The sequence below is a fragment of the Suricata suricatta genome, chromosome 1, assembly GCF_006229205.1.
Source record: "Suricata suricatta isolate VVHF042 chromosome 1, meerkat_22Aug2017_6uvM2_HiC, whole genome shotgun sequence".
Lineage (NCBI taxonomy): Eukaryota > Metazoa > Chordata > Mammalia > Carnivora > Herpestidae > Suricata > Suricata suricatta.
In genome coordinates this window covers 56,957,068-56,978,628 of record NC_043700.1, presented here as the reverse complement: position 1 = coordinate 56,978,628, position 21,561 = coordinate 56,957,068, and the positions used below count along the sequence as shown (strand labels likewise).

Genomic DNA, 21,561 nt, shown 5'->3' with positions numbered 1-21,561 from the left:
CCATAGACCCATATCATACTCATGTCTATGCAGTGTCTACCTATTATTCAAATACTAAGCCCAAACTCCATAATATGAGAATTAAGACCCTTCTCAATATATCCAAATTGCCTTTAAAGCTCCTTTAAGCAAGTCAGCATCTTCCCCATCCCTATCACAACTTCCATATTCCCCATGCCACTATAGTAAAATCAAAGCCAATACCTGGAACATCAGGCCCTTTCTCATTTCTGTACTTTGAAAACACTATTTCCTCTGCCCCCTTAAGATCCCTAAGACTTGAAGAAAAAAAAATTACTTCATTTGAAAATCCTTCTCTGAATCCAGGGTCAAGTTAGTTGACCCCCTATCTGTCATCCTAGCACTTATTACCTTTTTAATATCTACAAGTTAAGTTTCCTCACACTACACTGTAATATTATGTTTATTTTTTTTAATTTAATTTATTTTTTTTTACTTTATAAAGTTTCATATTTTTTAAACATATGCAATTATTTTCCATCATTTACATTACAGTAGTTGCAATGACACTCAAAACAGAAAAGCAAAGTAAAAAATCAAAACACCAACTTCTGTTTCATGTAATTAGACTTATACAGAAATTAGAAGGTTAAGTAACAACTAGTTCATCACCTAATTTCACAGCTATCTGAAGTGGCGATCGTTATATAGCAGCTTATCTATGATACATTCAAGATAAATGATACAATATATGTAATATTATGTTTAAAGAAGGGATAGATTTATTGATTCTCCCATCCAAGTACTAACCAGGCCCAACCCTGCTTAGCTTCCAAGATCAGATGAGATCAGGCACGTTCAGGGTGGTATGGCCATAGACAAATTTATTGATTCTCTGTATCTCAAATGCTTAAACATATTCCTCAAATCAATGTTTCAATAATTTTTTAAAAATGAATGATATTACCAGGATTAGCTTTTGAGACCACTGAAAAATCTCTGGAGTTTCTTGATATGCTCCTGAATAACTATGAGCCACTTAAGAAATACACTATCTAGAGATACTCAAGAATCTAGAGCAGTTCCCTCTGTTCTAGCATCCTCATAATTTCATTCTTTGTATAAAACCTCCAAACAGGTCTAACTGATCTCACATCAAAAAAAATTTTTTAAATGACCTAATTAGCAAGAACTTCATGAAGATGAAGAGATTCATGGCAAATTACACATATTCATGTATATGAAAATATATAATTTTTAATGTAAGTGATAGAAAAGGGGAAACTCATAAAGCAGAATGGAGGCTTTAGGAAGATGTATATTTTACCAGGAAACATTTGATGGTCCTAAGGATGGACCTTCTAATAGAGACTTGGGATGGGGGTATCCATATAAAGTTTGGAATTGTTTGGGTTCCCACTCAGCTCTGTTAAAGATGAAAACAGGATGCCAATATGAGAGTTTAGTGTCAGATGAAGCCTGGCAAAAACACCGTATAAAGCAAGAGAATCCAGAATATGTAAATTGATATATAACCAGGGATCCAATGGAGCCCTAAGGGACCCTGTGAAGTGTCATATACCTGACAAACAGGGGTTATGAAAACAGAATGCTAGCATCTAGTATTTCTGAGGTTTAGGAATATTGTCCTGTTGTTTGGCAGTGCCTGAGGCTGAGGTTCTGGTCCCAGTTGAGCCTGACATCAAATGACTTTGGAATTAACTATTTTACGGACCCAGTGCAACAGGGTGCTGAAGAGAAGCTCTGCAAATTGTTTGGGGAGTTTAAATGTGTGGCACCTAAAAATCTCAATATCACTTTGACGTATGAGGTCAACAAGGGCTACTGGGTGGCTCAGTCCGTTAAGCATCTGACTCTTGATTTCGGCTCAGGTCACCATCTCATGGTTCATGATTTGAGACCTGTGTGGGCTCTGTGCTGACAATGCGAAGTCTGCTTGAGTACTCTCTCCCTCTCTCTCTTTCTCAAATTAAATAAACTTTGAAAAAGTATGAGGTCGACAACTTAATTTAATTACCATTAAATTTCTGGAACATATGAAATCAATATTTAAAGTATATAACATACCTGATAGAGAGAATGGTGAGTGCAAAATCCTTCAACAGATCATAAGCAGCTCCTTCATTCATCCTAAACAAAATATCACTTTGAAAACTAATAGTATAAAAACATTAAAGACTTATTTCATACTGAAATATTGGATTTATCAATAAAAGATTACTTTTGCCTGTCAAGACATATTTATTAGAATGTTACAATCCTAGATGATAATTGAATCAACAGGAATGATGATTATGAATTCAAATTCAAAAATCACAAGTATCACAACCACACATAATCAATTCACATAGGAGACTAACCATTTCAAAAGAAAATCAAAGTAGAAAAGTTAAGCTCAGGAGAGTGAATGAAAGCTGGAGAATCAAAAGGGAAGAATCAGATGGACTATTTACTAATGTCACAACTATTTTATTCACAACAGTAAGTCATATTTTAAGAAGTGATTAGAAACACATCCGAGGGGGAAGATGGCAGCAGAGTAGAAGGACTCTAGGCTTGCTTCATCCTATGATACAACTAGATAACTGTCAAAACATCCTAAATACCCCAAAAATCAACCTGAAGATTTGCAAAACAAATTCCACAACTAAAGGTAGACAAGAGACCACATCAAAGAAGGTAGGAAGCACAGAGACATGGTTTGGGAGAGAAACAGACTGTGGCTACTGCTATGGGGAGGGAGCCACAGTCATGGAGAAGGGTAAGAGACAGAGTCCAAATTTCATGAGCTCTTACAGCCAGTAGGGCCTAAAGCTTAGAGTTTTAAAGGTCAGTATGCTTGGCTCAGATAGAGCCCAGAGGCATTTGGGCTTCTCTTGGAGAGAAGGCTTGGCAAACAGCCCACAGATGTACAGCATAGAAAGAGCTATTTGAAGAGCATCTGTGGCACACAGTGGGGAGGTTATTTGCTCTTATCAGAATATGTTTCAAAGAGGCAGTGTTCACAAGAGACCCCTATGGGAACAAAGAAACTGGCCAGCCTCATTCCCTTCCCCCGCTCAGCATAAGCACAGGGCCACCTACAGGAACAGGACCATGCCAACAGCTGACAGTCGCTACCTAGCTTGCCCACCAAGCTCCACCCTCACACACACTTTGGTGGAACCACCCTTCCCAGTCATGTTTGTCTCAGTTCCAGTGCTGCAGGTGCCCTCTCAAAGAAGACCAGCCCAAACCTGTTCCTATACCATTTCCCAACACAGGAGTTCTTCTACTTAAGACCATTACTCTCAAAAACAGAGGGAAGTAACTGAGTTTCCTAACACAGAGAAGCAGGCACGGTGACTTAGACAAAATGAGAAAAAGAGGAATATGTCCCAAATGAAAGAATAGGACAATACCATGGCCAGAGATCTAAGTAAAACAGATATAAGTAACATGCCTGACAGATAATTTAAAGAACTGATCATAAAGATATTCATTGGACTTAAGAATGACAAAGATAAGTAATAATATATCCGAGACAAAGGGCTCAATAAACAAAAACACAACATGTGTGATGGAATGAAAGGCAGGATGGAAGAGGCAGAGGAACAAATTAATGACCTAAAAAACACATTAATAGAAAGTAATCAAACTGAACAATGGAAAAAAAGAGTTATGCAAAACAATAACAGACTTAGGGAACTCAGTGACTCTATCAAACATAAAGACATTCACATTATAAAAGTCCCAGGAGAAAGAAAAGGAGAAAAACGATTTATTTAAAGAAATAATAGTTGAAAACCTCCCTAATTGGGGGAAGAAAAAATATATCCAGATCTAGGATATATCCAGATGAAATATATGAAAACATATATCCAGATCCAGAGAACTCCCAACAAAATCAACAAAAGCAGATAAACACTAAGACATAAATAAAATGACAAAATACAGTGATAAATAAAACAAGTTAAAACAAGCAAGACAAAATAAGCAAGTTACATACAAGGGAAATCCTATAAGGCTATCAGGGGCTTTTTCAGCAGAAACTTTCCAAGCAAGAAGGGAGTGGCATGATATATTCAAAGTGCTGAATAGGGAAACTCTGCAGCAAGTCTATCATTCAAAATTGAAGAAGAGATAAAGAGTTTCCTAGACAAATAAAAACTAAAGCAGCTCATGACCACTAAACTAGCCCTCCAAAAAATATTAAAGAGGATGCTGAGTAAAAACAAAACACCAAGATTGACAGTGTGAAGGTGGGAAACACAAAAGCAGTATAAATGAATCTTTTTGTAAAATACCAGCCAAGGAACTCACAAAATAAAAGTATGTAAAATAAGACACCATGTACTTAAGACATGGAGAGGAGAGGAGAGGAGTAAAGAATGAGTTAAAATTAACTGACAATCTACTTAAGATAGATTGCTATATGCAGAATATATAACCTAATGGTAACCAAAAATCAAAAACCACTAATAATTATGCAAAGAATAAAGAAAAAGAAAATCAAATATATCACTAAAGAAAACCAGCAAATCATGAAGGAGAAAAAAAGACAAGAAAGAACCAGAGAAAATCTTCAGAAAGAACCACAAAACAAGTAATAAAATGGCAATAAGTATATATCTATCAATAATTACATTGAATGTAAATGGACTAAATACTTGAATCAAATGACACAGGGTGACAAAATGGATTTTTTTAAAGACTCATTTATATACTGCTTATAAGACCATTTTAGTCCTAAAGATACCTGCAGATTAAAAGTGAGGGGATGGAGAAACATTTATCATACAAATGGATATCAAATAAAACCAGAGTAGCAATACTTATAATGCACAAACATGACTTTGTATTCCCTGATAAAGAGCTAACACAATTGTCATGTGCTCAGTCCTCAGATGTGTGAGTTACATACCTTTTTATATACTTCTCTCAGATAATGGTGAGCATGGCATTTTTTGTTATTGTTTTTCAGTTTTAAAATATCTCATAATAAATAAAATAGGATATTAATAAATAACACATCTTTGAGTATGCATGAATATTTGTATCTGTAGTGTACATCTTTAGGTCAAGTGAGTCAGCCTAAGTCCCAAGAGTATGTTGGTAAACCACAAACAAAAATAACACAAAGTTTGTTATTCTCTCCTTCCATTAATCTACAGAGAAAAAATTCCAGTATGTTTAGAATGATTAACCTATACTTAACATGGCAAAAGGCTTTGCCTAAAATTCATTAGGTTCATCCATTAGATAGCAACATAAAGATGGATACAGAAATAGAACCAGAGGTAGAGGTAGAAATGAAAAAAGAAAGATGTAGACACAGACATGAATGCAGACATGGAGAGAGAAAAAAGGTAGAAGTAGAAATGATTAAAGAGCAAGAGAGATTGAAGATAGATAAAACATACCTGTTGTCCTGGACTAGTCCTATCAAGGAACCATGTTTATAGAAATCAAGTGCATAAGCATTAAGTGGCATTCTTCTTCCTTGGTTATCAAATATCTGTGACCACAGCACAGGAGCCTGAGTGTGATTAATACCAATTGTACGCAGAATGACCTAAAGAAATACAATTTTTATTATTATTTATGTATAAATGGAGTTAATGATTTCTTACATTGTGCTTTGTAGTTCCTTTTTTTAATCAACCTTTTTGAAGCATACTCTTCATGGTGAAGGAAAGTGTGTCTTTCATACACACTGGGCTGTTGCTGTCCTAAGTAAGCCTAGATAATGGCTTAGCACCACCTATGGACATTGTTGCCTCACAGCATACTCTTGGCAATTTCAATCTTCCACTCAGTAGAATAATAATAAGACTCACTAGGAAATAAAAGCTAATTTAATTTTTTTCATTATCCTAATTTGTACAGGTCATACCTTATAAACCAAGTATCAGACAACTGGTGCCTTTTATGGTTCAAGAGAAGAGTTCAACTGACCAACTCTAACAATTGTTAGAACCCAATTACCAGAATAAAAAAGAAAGGGAGAAAAATGTAGGGGGGTTAGAGAAGAAGGAGAAGGAGAAGAAAGAAAGAAGGAGAAAGAGAAGAAGGGGAAGGGAGGAGGAAGAAGAAGAGGAAGAGAAGGGGAAGGAAGGAAGGAAGGAAGGAAGGAAGGAAGGAAGGAAGGAAGGAAGGAAGGAAGGAAGGAAGAAAGAAAAAGAGAGAGAGGAAGAAAAGAAGGAAGAAAGGAAGAGAGAAAGAAAAGAAAGAGAAGAGGAGGAGGAGATGGAAGGAGATGAAGAAGAAAGAAGGGTAAAGAGGAGAAGGAAAAAAAGAAGGAGGAGGAAGATGAGGAGGAGGAAAAAGAAAGAAGAGAAGAAAGAGAATGAAGAGAAGGAGGAGGAAGAGAAGGAAGAGGAGGAGGTGGAGAAGGTGGGGGAGGAAGTGGAGGAGGAGGAGGAAGAAGAAGAGGAGACCCAGGAAGGAGGAGGAAGTAAATAAGCCAATAGCTTTTGATGTTTGCTCATTTTTTGAAAACTATATGGGGTCAGTAGGAAATCTAATATACTAATCAGTAAAGGAAAAAGTAAAACTACTTTTTCAGTAAAGTAGAAAGTAAAAGTACTTTCTAAAATAATTTGGTAGTAGCTTTGAAAGCTTTTATTAAGAGTCTTGGGAAATTCTTGGGGCACATGGGTGGCTCAGTTGGTTAAGCATCTGATTCTTGACTTTAGCTCAGGTCATGATTTCATGGTTCATGAGTTTGCGCTCTGTGCTGATGGTTCAGAGCCTGCCTGGGATCCTCTCTTGCTTTTTCTCTCTGCCCTTTCCCCACTTGCTGTTTATCTCTCTCTTAAAATAAATAAATAAACTTTAAAAACATGAGTTCTTGGATATTCTTATTCCATTATGATCCAGAAAATAGTTTTGACTACAAAAATGCAGAAGATTTACATTCAAGGGAAAATGTTACATATGTGTACTAGGAATTTGTAGCAGCCTTGTTTGTAACAGTAAAGACTAGAAAAAAGACACAAACAGTTTTTAATGGGAAAATAGATCAGCGGGTTTTTATATTCACACTCTGAAATACTATGAAGTAGAAAAATAAAATTGAGTTTCATGTGACAATATGAATAAAACTTAGGGGCATATTGTTGAGTCCAAACAAAACAAAACAAAACAAAAACCAAAAACAATATCCTGGAAACTCTGGAAACTTTTTATAAAATCACAAGCAGCAAATATAAAAAGTGACTTTAGAATATCATGTTTTTTAAAGGAGCATTAAAAACACAAAATTTAGGATAATTGATATCCTGGGGTGTCATACTCTAAGTCTAAAGTTCTTTCTTGTTTTAGCAAGAAAGTGGGATGCAGGATTAAAATCAGAAATGGCTAATGTCCAGGAAAAGACAAGAACCCCGAATAAGGGTCCTTGCCCCGTTTTTATTAGGATCAGAAGGGTTATAACCATGATTGGCATGCACAAAGAGACAATGTATCATGGGCTTGAGGGAAAGAGGGTTTTGAAGACACGGGGTTTGAGTCAATATAAAACAAAATATTGGCACCAGGCAGATGGGCAGATGGTTGTTAACGGCAGACAAGAGGCACCACATCTGTTTCTCTTAGCTATTCTAGAAGATAAGACAGGGCAAAACACATGAAGGCTAACTAGGCACCTTTTCTGTGTAAATCAGCTCCGCTCTGGGTAGCATCACCCACAGCAGTGCAGTGCAGTGATGGATAGCCCTATTTACCTGGTTACCTAATTTGGTCCTTCCTTCCTGTGAAGGCAGCCTTCTGCTATAGTACTAAGTTAGGGGGCCTTCTGCCCTGAAGGCCTAGCCTTGCTTACCTTTGTATTGGGTGCCTTAGCATCCCTCTCTATTCTGGGGCCTTTGCCCTTCCCTTTCTATTCTGAGGGCTCTACATCCCCTCTCTATTCTGGGGTGCCTTTGCACCTCCCTATTCTGGAGTGCTAATCTCATTTACCCAAACTTGGGTGAGAGCATGCTATGGCTTTGTACTTCTTTATGCCTTGTTCACCCATTGGTGTAAGCCTGGGGCTCCCTAAGCTTATTCCCCACACTGGGGGAAGGGGCGAGACAAGGGAATAAAATAGAGGAGGAGCATGTGGATCCTGAGTCCATGGGTGTTCATTTTAGTTTCATGCTTTATAGTTTATCTATCTGCTATTTAAAGATACTCTGCATGCACATTTAGCATTAAATTAAAATGTAACAAACAATAAAAGCTAAATATGTTTTGAGAGGTTATCACTTACACTAGGAAAGTAAATTTGCCTAAAGTAAGTTGAGTAAAGCAAAGGGCATATTGCCATCATGGAATACTCTGAAAATATTCATCAGTTCAAGATGCTTCAAAATAGATGAAATAGAACTGGACTCTTCTCTCTAGCACACCACCAGGAACAATGATGAGTCTGAATTAGTTCACGCTCTTAAAGAACTCTTTTAACTGATGGTGGCTATGTGGCAATAAAACACACACATTATACCCTATTATAACTGGATCCGTGCCCTCCAAAACCCCATGTAAATTTTTGCACATGGCAAGGAAACAGAAATTAATGGTACATGCTGACAGTAAGTATTAATTGTAAAATAGAGAAAAGGGGAAATTATGTCTTGTTAAAATGTCTTGTTTGCAATGTGATTAGCTATAAACTTCTTACAGAAGTAATTAATTGTTCATAATTATAGAAATAAAAAACGGGAGGGGAGGCTGCTTAAAATTACTGATCTTAAAAGCTGCGGTTCAATCCTCTAATATTTCTATGCCAGAATTCCATATTCTTCCACCGTCTGTAAGACACCACTCACATGAGGGTAAAGCCCTACAGCCTAGCCTCAAAGAGCTTCATATAAAATCAAGAGCAGTGGTTTCTAATTCATTTTTGAACTATGTACCTTACCAGTAAAAGAGAAAAAAATCCTTTCTCATCTTTTCTTTCATGACTGTTTTTCTCTCATCTTATAAAACAGAAAGTTTCCTCAAACTTACTTTGGAACATTTCCTTGAGGTTTGAAAATTTACAGACTACCAACCAAGAGCAATATTGCTTTCTTATTAAGAAAATGGATGACGTTAAAGACTAAGTAAAAAATATTTTTTCTTTTAAATTAGGTTGTGTCCAATTATTTGAATTCAACAAAATTAAAGTGGGTCTAATTTAGTTGTCAATTAAAAGAACATTAAAAATATATTTGTGATAATAGATTGCTAGTGATTTGGCACAAACAACTCTGAAGGAATGAGAAGAATTGCATATCACTGGTATAACAAAAGTTTGTCCCTTCTGAGCTACTTATCTCTCTGAATAAGGTTTCTCAGAATTCAAACTAAGATTTAATTCTAAAACACTGTCTCATTCTAAAAATAAGTAAATATTCATCCTTAGTTGTATGAACTAATTTTAAAAGAAATAACTTCATCCATCCCTTTTGTATTTACATTTCTAATACAATATTAATTTTATTCTTAGTAATTACTTCTCAAAATGTATATTGTATTTGTTTCTATAATTAACAGGAAATAACCATTAAATTGAAATTGCATACTATTGAAGCTAAGAAATGTGACAGCTAGAGTGATTTCATGTTTAAAAATATATTACATTAAGGTAAAATTATGTAGGGGGATGTACAATCTAAATAAAAGAGAAAAGAACTATACCATATTTGAGATCATTACAAATTATATTCTTGACTACTTTTAGCTCTATAATTATGGTTATTCAAATGCTTCAGTATTCATATTCCCTTTTATGCATTGAAGTGATATGACGGCTTTATTTTAATATAGCAACATTTATCAAAAGCTGAAAGTTATATAATCAGAAATTATTTAAATTTATGATTAAAGTGTATGTGTCCACTTAAAATGCAGTTCATTTTTCAAAATTCTTTTAAGTGATACTGGACTATTTTACATAATAGGGGCTATCTGATTTTGGAGATTTGACACTAGTGTCAAACCATGTATCAAATATAATACAAATTTTTTCTCAAACTTTGTGCTAAAATATAAATTAAATTTCTACAAGTTTATTCCAATATTCAGTGGATAGTCCAGCATATCCCCAATGTATCTAGTTCTTCACACTCCATTTTGGACATTAGTGATCCTGAATATATATGGCATTGACAGCATCTGTAACAATACTGAGAAAGCTTGAAGATAGTTTTATATGCTCTTTTCATAGCAAACTTGCATCAATCTACAAAGATAGAAGGGAAGTGGTATTACTGGGATTTTGTATAATGGAGCAGAAACCCTCAGGCCAACACTGAAAAACTGAAATCATGCTGGCCTCAAGAGCACCATTTCCTGAAATCTTTTTTTCAATTTGGGAAATTTGAAATCCCTCCTAAACATTTAGCCTAGAAGTCCAATTCTTTCTCCTTTTTAAAAAATATTTTTTAATATCTGTTTATTTTTTAGAGAGAACGAGAGAGAGAGCAAGCAGGGGAGGGGCCGAGAGAGAAGGAGACCCAGAATCTGAAGCAGGCTCCAGGCTCTAAGCTGTCAGTACAGGGCCTGATGTGGGGCTTGAACTCATGCACTGGAAGATCATGACCTGAGTTGAAAATGGATGCTTAACTGATTGAGCCACTCCAGTCCAATTCTCTATTAAAGATCTTTTATTTATAAACCCCATTTCCACTTACATGGTTTGGAATATTTGGCTGAAGCAAATCACCATCAGAGTTTCCAGAGAGGCAAACAAATGGAGAAATAGCTACTCTTCCTTCTTTGCAGTTCATCAAGTGAGACACAAGCTGGGAGTCCTCACACTCTTTTCCTGCGAAACCTGGACATAACAAGTTGAGATAGATTAATTTTTAAAAGTAGACAAACTGCTAAGCTTTATGCACCTATACTAGACCTAGCCCCTGCTACAAATGGAATCCTTCAATTTACCAGGACCTACAATCGGACTGAGATATATCACATAAAGTAAGTAGCACATCTGACATAAGGTGAACAGCACAGAATTCATTCAATAAAGGTCAGCTCTCAATATAATTATCAATATAATAATATGTTGCATATTTCAGTTCTTTGATTAACAGGTAATAAAAGACTACATTTAAGTTGTATTATCTTTTAACATAGAATCACTGTTATTGCCTTGGTGCTTTTTCTTCTGAACTCAGATCTGGCCTCAGAATCCTTCCAAGACTGGGTCTTCCAAGAGGCCACTATTAGTAGCTTTGGGAAAGACATGTGAGAAGAAATATATTTTCCATTCCTACTCCTAAAAAGCACTAGATTATGCATTCAGTGTTCACTCTAATTTGCAATGAAGGCAGAATATTCATGCACTCCTATTTTGTCTCCTCTGGGATGCTCACAATGCTCCACTGTTGTCTCCTTTTGCTCATGTTGCTTCGCACTTTAATAGGGCCCAGGAAGCTATGAACCCTGCTTCCTTAGTTTTTTCCAGTTGAGAAATTTAGTGAAACTAGGAAATTACTACTCATGGATCAACCCTTCTCCTTTATCCCAGTCAGCTTTTCCTGTTTACTTTCCCGCAGAAGATTTCTATCCAATAGCTTATGAAAAATAACAGCAAAGATTACTGTGTATACTATGTGCTAGGCACTGTTATATGATATTCCCATATATTAACTCAACTATTTAAAGATCACCCAAACTAGATGGCAATGTTATTTTCTTTTTTATGTATATTTTGAGAAAATGGAAGCATCACTGTGAACTCACTTGCCCAAGCTCTCACTGCTAATAATAGCAGAGTCAGAGTTTAGACCCAAGCAATCTGCCAAGAGTCTATGCTCATGGACATTATACATATTTCCTCTCAAGAAAACAAGTGACAGAATAGTCTCTTGTTTCTCTTCACCTCATAGATGTTCTTACTGCATGTGCCAGGCTTGCCCCAAAAGCAACCTTTAATCAAGATGGTCTACAAATGATTCTTTAGTTTTATTCTCCATTACCCTTCTGACTTCTAATAATCAAAAGTTCCTTTCTATGGAAAGTAGAAGGAACCCCCTTATTTTAAGGCAGACTGATCTTTCCCAGGATCTACTCTTCCTCTGGGAAAAATATTCTTAGAATGGTTACTTTTTCTTTCCAATCCACATTGGATCTAGGATATACTTACTAATTTTTGACAATGGGAGTTGATATTCCTGTTTCATATCAGCCAATTTAGAAACAGTTATTATGAAGGAGGCAAAGTCCTTTGTCACATTCATGTTATACTCATGTAAAGCATCATGAAAATCCTCAGGAAGATCCTCAAGGAACACCTAAATCAGCAAGGAGATCATTAAGAAAGAACACCTTAAAGCCAAATATTTTTCAGAAAGATCTATATATCTTTCTCAAAAGCTGAAACTTTGGCAGAATGGCAAAAAACACTGCAATATAATTTTGTAGTTACCTATTTATCCAACAATGTAACTGCTTCATTCCTTCATCTGTGAAATGGAGGCAAAATTCATTTTTTGTTTCTACAAACATTTTTAAAAACTAATACCTTCACTCTTAAAAAGTTGCTTTCACACTATTTAATTGACACCAGCTTTTAAAAAAAATTTTAAGTTTTTACTTAAATTCTAGTTAGTTAACATATAGTATTATATTAGTTTCGGTGTGCAGTGTAGTAACTCAACTCTTTGGTACAACGCGGGCTGTCATCACAAGTGCACTCCCTAGCCTGCATCTTCTATTTCACCCATCCCCCCACACGCGTCCCCTGTGGTATCCCTCCGTGTGTTCTGTATAGTTTAGAGCCAATTTCTTGGTTTGCCTTTCTCTCTTCCCCAACCCTCCTTTGGCACCATCTTTTAAATAGAAGCATCTCCTCATATTACATTAGATTTGTGAATATTTCAAAGAATCTAATGACATGTTTGGAGAGCAAATAACAATAAAAAGTACACTTGCATGCCTGGAATAACTTTCACTTGGTTAGGAGGGTTTTTTTTAAACCTCACTGGATTCATTTTGCCAGTATTTTGTTAATTATTCTTGCACTTATAGTCATAAAAAAGAAGCATCTCTAATTTTACTTGTTATAATGTCCTCATAGGGTTTTGGTATAAATTTTAGGTTATTCTCCCAAATAGATTTTGTATTCTCTAGAAGAATTTGTGAAAAATTGGTGGTATTCATTGAATGTTTGAAAGAATTCACCAATGACACCATCTGAACCTGTTTTTTGTTTGCTTGTTTTGTTTTTATGGGGAATTTCTTAAATAATTGATAACATTTCTTTGATACCAGACACTGAGGACTTTTTATATCTTCCTTGGTTGGTTTTGGAAAGTCGCATTTTCTAAGAATTTGTCCATTTTGTGCAAATACCCAAATATATTGGCATAAATCATTCTTAATATCCCATGTTTGTTCTTTTTGATGCCCAACATAAGATCTATAGTAATGTTCCATTTTCCTTCCTGATATTTATAAAATTTACCTTAATTTTCTATTTCATTTGTTTGGTTTCCCACCTTCTTAGTTGAAAAATTAAATCATTGACTTTTTTCAGCTTCTATTCTTTCCTAAGATATGATTATAATGATTGCCTACAAGAATTGTATGAATTGCATCTTGTATGTGTTTTTCACTATTTAATTAAAATATTTTATAATTTCCATTTTATTTTTATCCTATACATATTTTCTTATTATAATCTTTTAATTTGCTTTTTTAAGGTATTTTATTCATATCCAAAATGTACTTTATCACAGTAAGCATTACAAGTACAAATTTTTTTAAAATCAAAGTGTTAAAAGGCTAACAACAATTACGTCAGGCCTCTGTCTTACACCAATGCCCTCCCTCTTAGAACCATGTTAAATTCTTTTGCTATTTCTTCTTGCTATAAAAAATTAGAATCCCTATATGCTGTTGGTGGAAATGTCAACTGGTGCAGCCACTATGGAAAAACTTTGGATGTTTCTTCAAAAAATTAAAACTAGAACTACCATATGATCCAGCAATCCCATTTTGAAGTATATACCCAAACTAACTGCAATCAAGATCTTGAAGAGGTACCCCCATGTTCACTGCAACATGATTTACAATAGGCAAGATATGGAAACAACCCATTGTCCACAACTGACAAATGGATAAGATAAGGGGGTATATACCTACAATAGAATATTATTCCATCTGAAAGAAGAAGGAAATCTGGGGCACCTGAATGGCTCAGTAAGTTAAGCATCCAACTCTTGATTTTGGCTCAGGTCGTGGTCTCAGGGTTTGTGAAATTGAGCCCTGTGTCAGGCTCTGTGCTGAGACCATGGAGCCTACTTGGGCTCCCCCTCTCTACCCCTCCCCTGCTCTCTCTCTCAAAATAAATAAAAAACATTTAAAAAAGAAAGAAGGAAATCTTCCCATCTGCAATAACATGGATGAACCTAGAGGATATTAAGCCAAGTAAAATAAGCCAGTCACAGAAGGACTGGAATTGTACATTTCCAGATACACAGAAGGACAGAAGGAATTATAAATTCTTACATTCCATTTATATCTTAAATAGTCACAGCAGCAGAGAATAGAATAGTGATTGCCAGGGCCTAACAAAATGGGGAATTGTTTTTCATTGGATATGAAGTTTCTAATATGCAAGATAAATAAATTATAAAGATCTGCTGTGCAATGAAGTATCTATAGTTAACAATACAATATTGTGCACTTTAAAATACAAGAAGAGGAGGGGCGCCTGGGTGGCTTAGGTCAAGCATCCGGCTTTGGCTCAGGTCATGATCTTGTGGTTTTTGAGTTTGAGCCCCACATTGGGCTCTGTGCTGACAGCTTAGAGCCTGGAGCCTGCTTCAGATTCTGTGTCTCCCTCTCTCCCTCCCTTGCTTGTGCTGTCTCCCTCTGTCTCTCAAAAATAAATTTAAAAAATTTTTTTTTATTTTTAATTTAAAAAAATACAGGAAGAGGATAAATATCATGTTAAGTGTTCCTACCAAAATAAAACAAACAAAAAAACCTCACACACTAGAAAGTTTGGGGATGTGATGAAAATATTTAGTACCTTGGTGTTAGTAATGCTATTATGGGTATATGCATATGTCCAAACTCATTAATATGTATACATTAAATGTATGCAATTGTCTGTATATCAATTAAACCTCAATAAAAATAAAGCTAAAAAAATAAGGTAGATATATGCATATCCTCCTGATATATTATTAAATCACTCACAATTTATTTACCCTATTTTAAGTTATATGCAAAATATATGTACATACTTATGTATGAAAATAGAGTAAGATGAAAGTTTTGCCCATTTTCTTCTAGCTTCCATTATTTTGGTTAAAAAGTCAGCTATCAATTTTATTATTGTTGTTTTTCAAGGAAATGTCTATTTCAGTTCTAGCCAGTTTCTGATTTTCTCTTTCTTTTTGACTTTCAGTAGTTTTTGTTTAATATTCCTTTATATTTATCTTTCTTGAAGTTGACTGATAAGTTTTTGAAACTATGGAGTGCTATCATTCATCAGCTTTGGAAAACTCCCAACAATTAGTTTTGAGTACTCTTCTGCCATTTTTCTCTCCCTCGTCTTCTTAGGGGACTCCCATTATATAACATTTAATGTTTTGAACGTGGTCCACATTTCTCTTATGCTATCTGCCTTTATTTTAATCTTTTCTCTTTGACACCATTTGGATTTTTCTTTTGAGCTGTCAGCTCATGGATTCTTTCTTCTGATATATATATTCTGATCAGATATATTTTTCAATTCTGAAGTCTCCAATTATCTGAACTTGGGTGGTTCAGTTGGTTAGGCATCTGATTTTTGATTTTGCCTCATGTCATGATCTCACATTCATGAGATCAAGTTCTGCATCGGACTCTACACAGAGCATGAAGCCTGCTTGGGATTCTCTCTCTCCCTCTCTCTCTGCACCTCCCCAGCTCATGTGCTCTCTAAATAAACAAATAAGCAAACATTATAAATTATCTGATAAAATTCTAATTTCCTGGTAAAATTCTCTGTTCTTTCATGAATTTTGTCTATCACTTCTCCTATTTTCTTTAACATATTAATCATACTTATATTCTTTGTTTCTTAACTCCAATATCTGAATCATCTGTATGTATACTACTATTGCCTTCTTTTCTTCCTGACAATTGGTCATATATTCTTGCTTATTCACTTTTTTAGTTTTGTAGCTTTTTTTTTTTTACCAGAAATTGTTTGTAAAAGGACCTGATGGGCTAATGCTATCTTCCACTAGAGTGAATTCTCCCATTTTTGTATTTGGTTAAATGAGTGAAGATGTGATTACTTCAATCCCCATAGAGGTTAAAGTGGTATTGTTGGTATTATTAATATTGTTTTCTCATTTTATTAAGTTTCAGTCTGTATCCAATTTGTCTCTGTTGCTGGGTCATGACCCTCTTGGGAGTTTGAGTATGAGATGAGACTGGTGGGTCTAGTTTTCTCATTCCTAAAATACTGCCAAATATTTAACTCTTTCCTATAGAGCTTCCTAACCTTTCTTATCTTTCAGATCTAAAAGCCTTCAAAATGTCTTGAGGGGGATACAAGCCTATGAATAAATGCAGAACCTTCCTTCTAGTATTTCTTTAATAGATGCCAGAAGACTGCAAAAAATTTGGTGTACTACTCAACATTTCATGCAGATCTGGGACTCAGTAAAGGTCTTCAGTAAACTCATGTCTCTCAAGTTTTCGTCACTCTAGCCTCCTGTGATCACTAAAAGCTTTCAAAAAATTTTTAAATCTCACAGAAGAGGCTCTGTATATGATAAGTACATTCTCAAACCACATCCAGAATCAACAGTCTTTGGGAGAAAAACCATGGTTAGAGATTCCAATCACACCTTGAGTAAGTTCTTGCTGTTGTATAACTTTAGCCAATCAAATCCTCATTGTTTCCACAGCTCTCTGTTGGCAATATGTATGATGACCACTTACTATATCCTACCTGAGAGTGTACAAACTTCCAATAAACTTTAAGAAAAAAGAGAGAGAGAAAGAGACTGACAGTGAGAGAGACAGGAGGTCTTCATGCAAAACCTTCTTTTATTGTATATTTTTATGAGGTCTTTGTGAGAATTTAGATATTGACTTTTCCAAGTTTAATATAGATTATTTAAACAAAACAAGCAATAATCCTATAATATACATGTGATAAAAAGTGTGAAGATGATACATCAATAAATAAGATGTGTTCACTGGTCAGGATAACATTGTGTGAGGGCTAAGATTTGTAATTGTGGAATTAGACCATGTAGACTCACTCATCTTTTTTTGTTTCTTGTCACCTCTTACTAAGGTTATGTAGTATAACCAGCCTATCCTACTTTCTCAGATTCTTGTGGAGTACATTAGTAATAGTATTTGATGTTGCTTCAACAATAGCAAATCATGATCAAAGAACATTTTGCAAATAAAATTGGAAAAGAATTTGTTTTGCTTTTATTCTATGTGAGCCAAGGAATGATTTTGTCAATGACTATTTGAAATTTTTTTTTCAATGAAAACATTAGAGTTCACAACATATACTTCCTACCATAGCCCTACCTCAACATAAAAGGACTCTATGAGAAATCCAGATTCAGTGATAGAGACTTTCCTTTAAATTAATTAAAGTTCTTTCATTGTATAGTTATCTACATGGTTTCTTTATCCACTGAATGCTGTAATTGATATAATCATACAATCAAATGGAAAACATGAACAAAATTATTTATCTTATTTTTCTCAAGGCATTTAATCTTTTGATAGATTTATAGGGCCTATTTAATGATACTAGTTATTTTAATGTTACCAGAAGCATAAATTTTACCTTTGATTGATAAAACTTGAGAGTGGTATCTTGGAACTTTGCTGGAAGCAGTCTTCTTCCGAACAGATTTGCCAATACTAACACTAGCTTTTCCATAACATCTTGAGAAAAATGTTTTGAGCCTATATAAAACAAAGTGCCTTGTTATAAATGTAAAAATAAGGTATCAATCCCATTTTTAACATTTAAAATTGTATGTTATATGCCATTTCATTTCATGAAAACTGAAAATTTGGACAAAAATAGCAACAAGGAATGACTCCATCTGCTGAAAGTTTACAGCTGTGCCTTCTTTTTCATTCTTGCTGCTCCCACTCTGATACATACGTAGCCATTCCCACCACAAATTGCCTCACCTCCTTACCTAGATTCTACTCCCCAACTTCAGGCTATGATCAGTATACTAAGATACCATCAACTTGACTTACTTTCTGTTCTTCACAACACATGAGCATTATACAGTAGTTATTAAAAGGTGCTACATTTAATAACTTGGGCTCTAGAGTCAGACTCCTTCTCTTTCAATCTTGGCTCTGACAGTTATTAAACTGTTTGACCATGGCAATTTATTTAACTTCTCTGAGTTTTGTCTGAGTTTCCTCATTTACAAAATAGTGATAGCCATATTCTGTGCCTCATAAAGTTATTAAATTTTCTATCTCCATGTTTAGAAAGCATACACCCTCATATTCCCCCCCACACACATAGAGCAATAAATACAACTGTATTTCCACATGCAGGAAATTATTTCCCCTGCTACAGAGCTTTTGAGGGGACAGAATTTCTGGAGTTTTCTTGTTTCACAGAACAATGGATGGTCAGAGCGTAGTGACTAAACCTACTGTGCAAAGTAAACTGTTGCTATCAATTCATGAAAGAAGATAAAGAAATGCTATGAGAGGCACAGCACTTGCCAGGCATTAGGAACTATAACAAATTTAAGCACAAAAAGGAAAACATTTTGTTTAGAGACCCTGTTTAAAGGTTCATGGTTTAATTATAAAAATCAAAAAGTTTTTAGTAAAAAATTGTGTTAAATGGAGTATTAGGTGGGCATTAAACTGGAATTCACAAAAATTTATATGATATTGGCAAAAATATATTTTAAGGAAAGCACGATTATAAATATCAATTAAAGTAATTAAAGTAATATCAGTTATTTAAATATATGATCTAGTTACAGTCTAAAAAAGTATGATTGGAAGAAAATATTCACAAACACTGATGATGAATATTCTATTTAACATAATGTTTTCCTATATCCTTTACCTATGATGAGCACATATAACATTTAATTAGAAAAAATTATTAAAAAACCATATATTTAATATGTTCTGAATCCTGGAGTCCAGAAATGACTAAAGTACATAAGAAATTAACATTTTAAAATAGGTATCACAAAATATGGCTGTCTCCCATACAATTGGTAGGTATATAAAACTTCATTTGATCTAATTTGGCATGTCTAAATTATCTAAATATTAATTTGTGGTTTTGTTGTCGAAAAAAATATTCCTGAAGTTCTGGCTTCATATAGTCTCTGTTGCTATTTTTAGATTATATACACAAAATATCAAACTTACCTTTCCTAGTTGGCTGACAGAGATTATGGAAAAGGCCTTTTACAAGAAAACTGACAAACACAAGATTAGAAGGCTCGTGATAGTGCAAATGTGATACAAGTCCAGCAAACCCCAACAGTTTACCTTCTTGATCTAAATAGCCCTAAAGAACAAAAATCATTTATTAGTTTGAGTCAACTCACCACATACATGAACTGATAACTAACTGATTAAGTACTGGTTTAAAATAGTACTCAAAGCTAATATAAGAGAGATTGGTAATCATTACCTGGCCCAGTTTTGATAATTATTATCAAGTATAAGAAATATTAGTCGATGGATATAACCTTCTAAAGACTATGACTAGTTCAGCATGATAAAAAATAAAGATAGTACCATTCCTTTTAAAAAACAAAGCAAAACAAAAACAAAGGACAGTCATACCTGTTTCATAAGAAACTGCAAAGAAAACAAGAAGTAAAGTTTTAACATCTCTGTGACTCTGGGTTTTTTGAAGGACAGCAATGAATGCTTTAGCACTGACAGCACCTTGAAAGAAGAATAATTTACACTGTGTTAGTTTTATGAAATCCATTTGTAGATAATAATATGGGGATATTGTAATTCAATTTTTTTTCTGTGTTGACATCTCAAAATCTTTTTTGGCTAGTGAGAGACCGCTCTTCCCAGTGCTGGCTAATTTCTAAAGATAATAACAATTTGCCTAAAAGCATGCCTATTGATTGCAAACCAACCAATCCCAAGTTTATACCCCTGACTACTTCCTCAACTAACTCACATCCACCTAGCCAATATTTCTTGTGTCTTAAATCACTTCAGGACCAGGGACCAGGCAACAAGAGGCCACTTGTACCGCCCAAAGCCAACTGGAGTTATTCAAAGTAGCCAGCGCCAAACTGTTTATCCTACCCTGTCTTGCTTTTCCTATAGATATAAATAATTTCTAATTATTTTATTATTTATTGTTTTTATTTGTTTTCTCTACATTTCTCACTGAAATGTAACTACACTATGGCTAAAGACGTTTGTCTTAATTTCTGGTACAGACATTTATTTATTTTTTATGCTTATTTATTTTTGAGAGACAGAGAGAGAAAGAGCCTGAGCAGGGAAGGGGCAGAGAGAGAGGGAGACACAGAATCCGAAGCAGGCTCCAGGCTCTGAGCTGTCAGCACAGAGCCTGACTCCGGGCTTGAGCCCATGTCTACCTAACAAAAGCAGTCACCTAAACCTTCCTGCTATTCCTATCCTCTGCCTCCTGACCAGTCTGCTGTCTTTTGTAGAGAGTCCTGCATGGAGTGCTGTGGTTCCTGTCGCTAACACTTATAACACTTTATTTTCCTGAGCTCCACCTCTGACTCCTCTTGTCGCTTCACCTGACTGACCATCACATACGAGAATATAAAACGACAGGATAGATATTACCCATATTTATTATACTACAAAGATCCCAGCAATATATAAGACTCATCACATTTCATATTGTTTGTTTTGCCATTTTCTGGCATAGTACATCCTTCCTTTAACAACCAAAACATATCAAACAAAATCATCAGAAATGAAATATATTGCCAAATAATCTGATAATAAATGTGAATCCAGTTTAAGAGCTTAGAGCTCTGATTTGTTCTGCAAGAAAACAAGATATGCTATGGCACGTGCCACAGTATTGTTGCAAATATAACGGAACTATACCGATTAAAACCAGAGTAATAGTCTCGCTTGCTGTCCAACATAAGACAGCACCAAGGTAGCGGTTCAGATATCTTTTATCTGCCCGCTAAATGTCTATGAGGTTCCAACAAAAGGAAAACTTCCCAACATCACCCAAATTTAAGTCTGGCCACCATTAGGCCTGAGAGTTTATGGAACCTAGGAAGAATCTGTACTCGTAGTCCACTGTAAGGCCAGCGGACTATGTGAAAAGCAGGTGGGGGGATGTAGAGATGAAAGAAAGAAGGGAGAAAGGAAGGAAGGTATAGTGGACATCTCCTTTACTTTTGGATGACTCTTGCTGAGGACACCAAAAATGCCCTTCCTGCTACCTCTTCTCTCTGCTGCTCTCCATTTAGAATTAGATGGCAATAGCAAGAAAACAGCAGAGGGGTAAGAGGGTGAGCAATTGATGGTGGTTCACTGTAACCGTAGAGATGTAGACACATAACTAAAGTCTGATTCAGATCGTAAGGACTCTGACAGCAATGCATAATGTAGTTTGTC

The 21,561-nt window shown here is 35.1% G+C and overlaps 1 protein-coding gene across 5 annotated transcripts in view; it reads right to left on the bottom strand.

The window, feature by feature from the left end:
* Window positions 1-21,561, bottom strand: part of LOC115291555 (probable ATP-dependent RNA helicase DDX60) — a 101,725-nt gene that overhangs the window by 2,325 nt on the left and 77,839 nt on the right. For all 5 annotated transcript variants that reach the window (XM_029939044.1, XM_029939075.1, XM_029939061.1 and 2 more), the window contains 7 exons: window positions 19,765-19,869; window positions 19,342-19,483; window positions 17,759-17,880; window positions 12,083-12,230; window positions 10,623-10,765; window positions 5,385-5,536; window positions 2,050-2,112 (listed from right to left, as the gene is read on the bottom strand). In XM_029939044.1, the coding sequence (XP_029794904.1) occupies window positions 2,050-2,112; window positions 5,385-5,536; window positions 10,623-10,765; window positions 12,083-12,230; window positions 17,759-17,880; window positions 19,342-19,483; window positions 19,765-19,869 (875 nt within the window). The remainder of the gene's footprint in view (window positions 1-2,049; window positions 2,113-5,384; window positions 5,537-10,622; window positions 10,766-12,082; window positions 12,231-17,758; window positions 17,881-19,341; window positions 19,484-19,764; window positions 19,870-21,561) is intronic.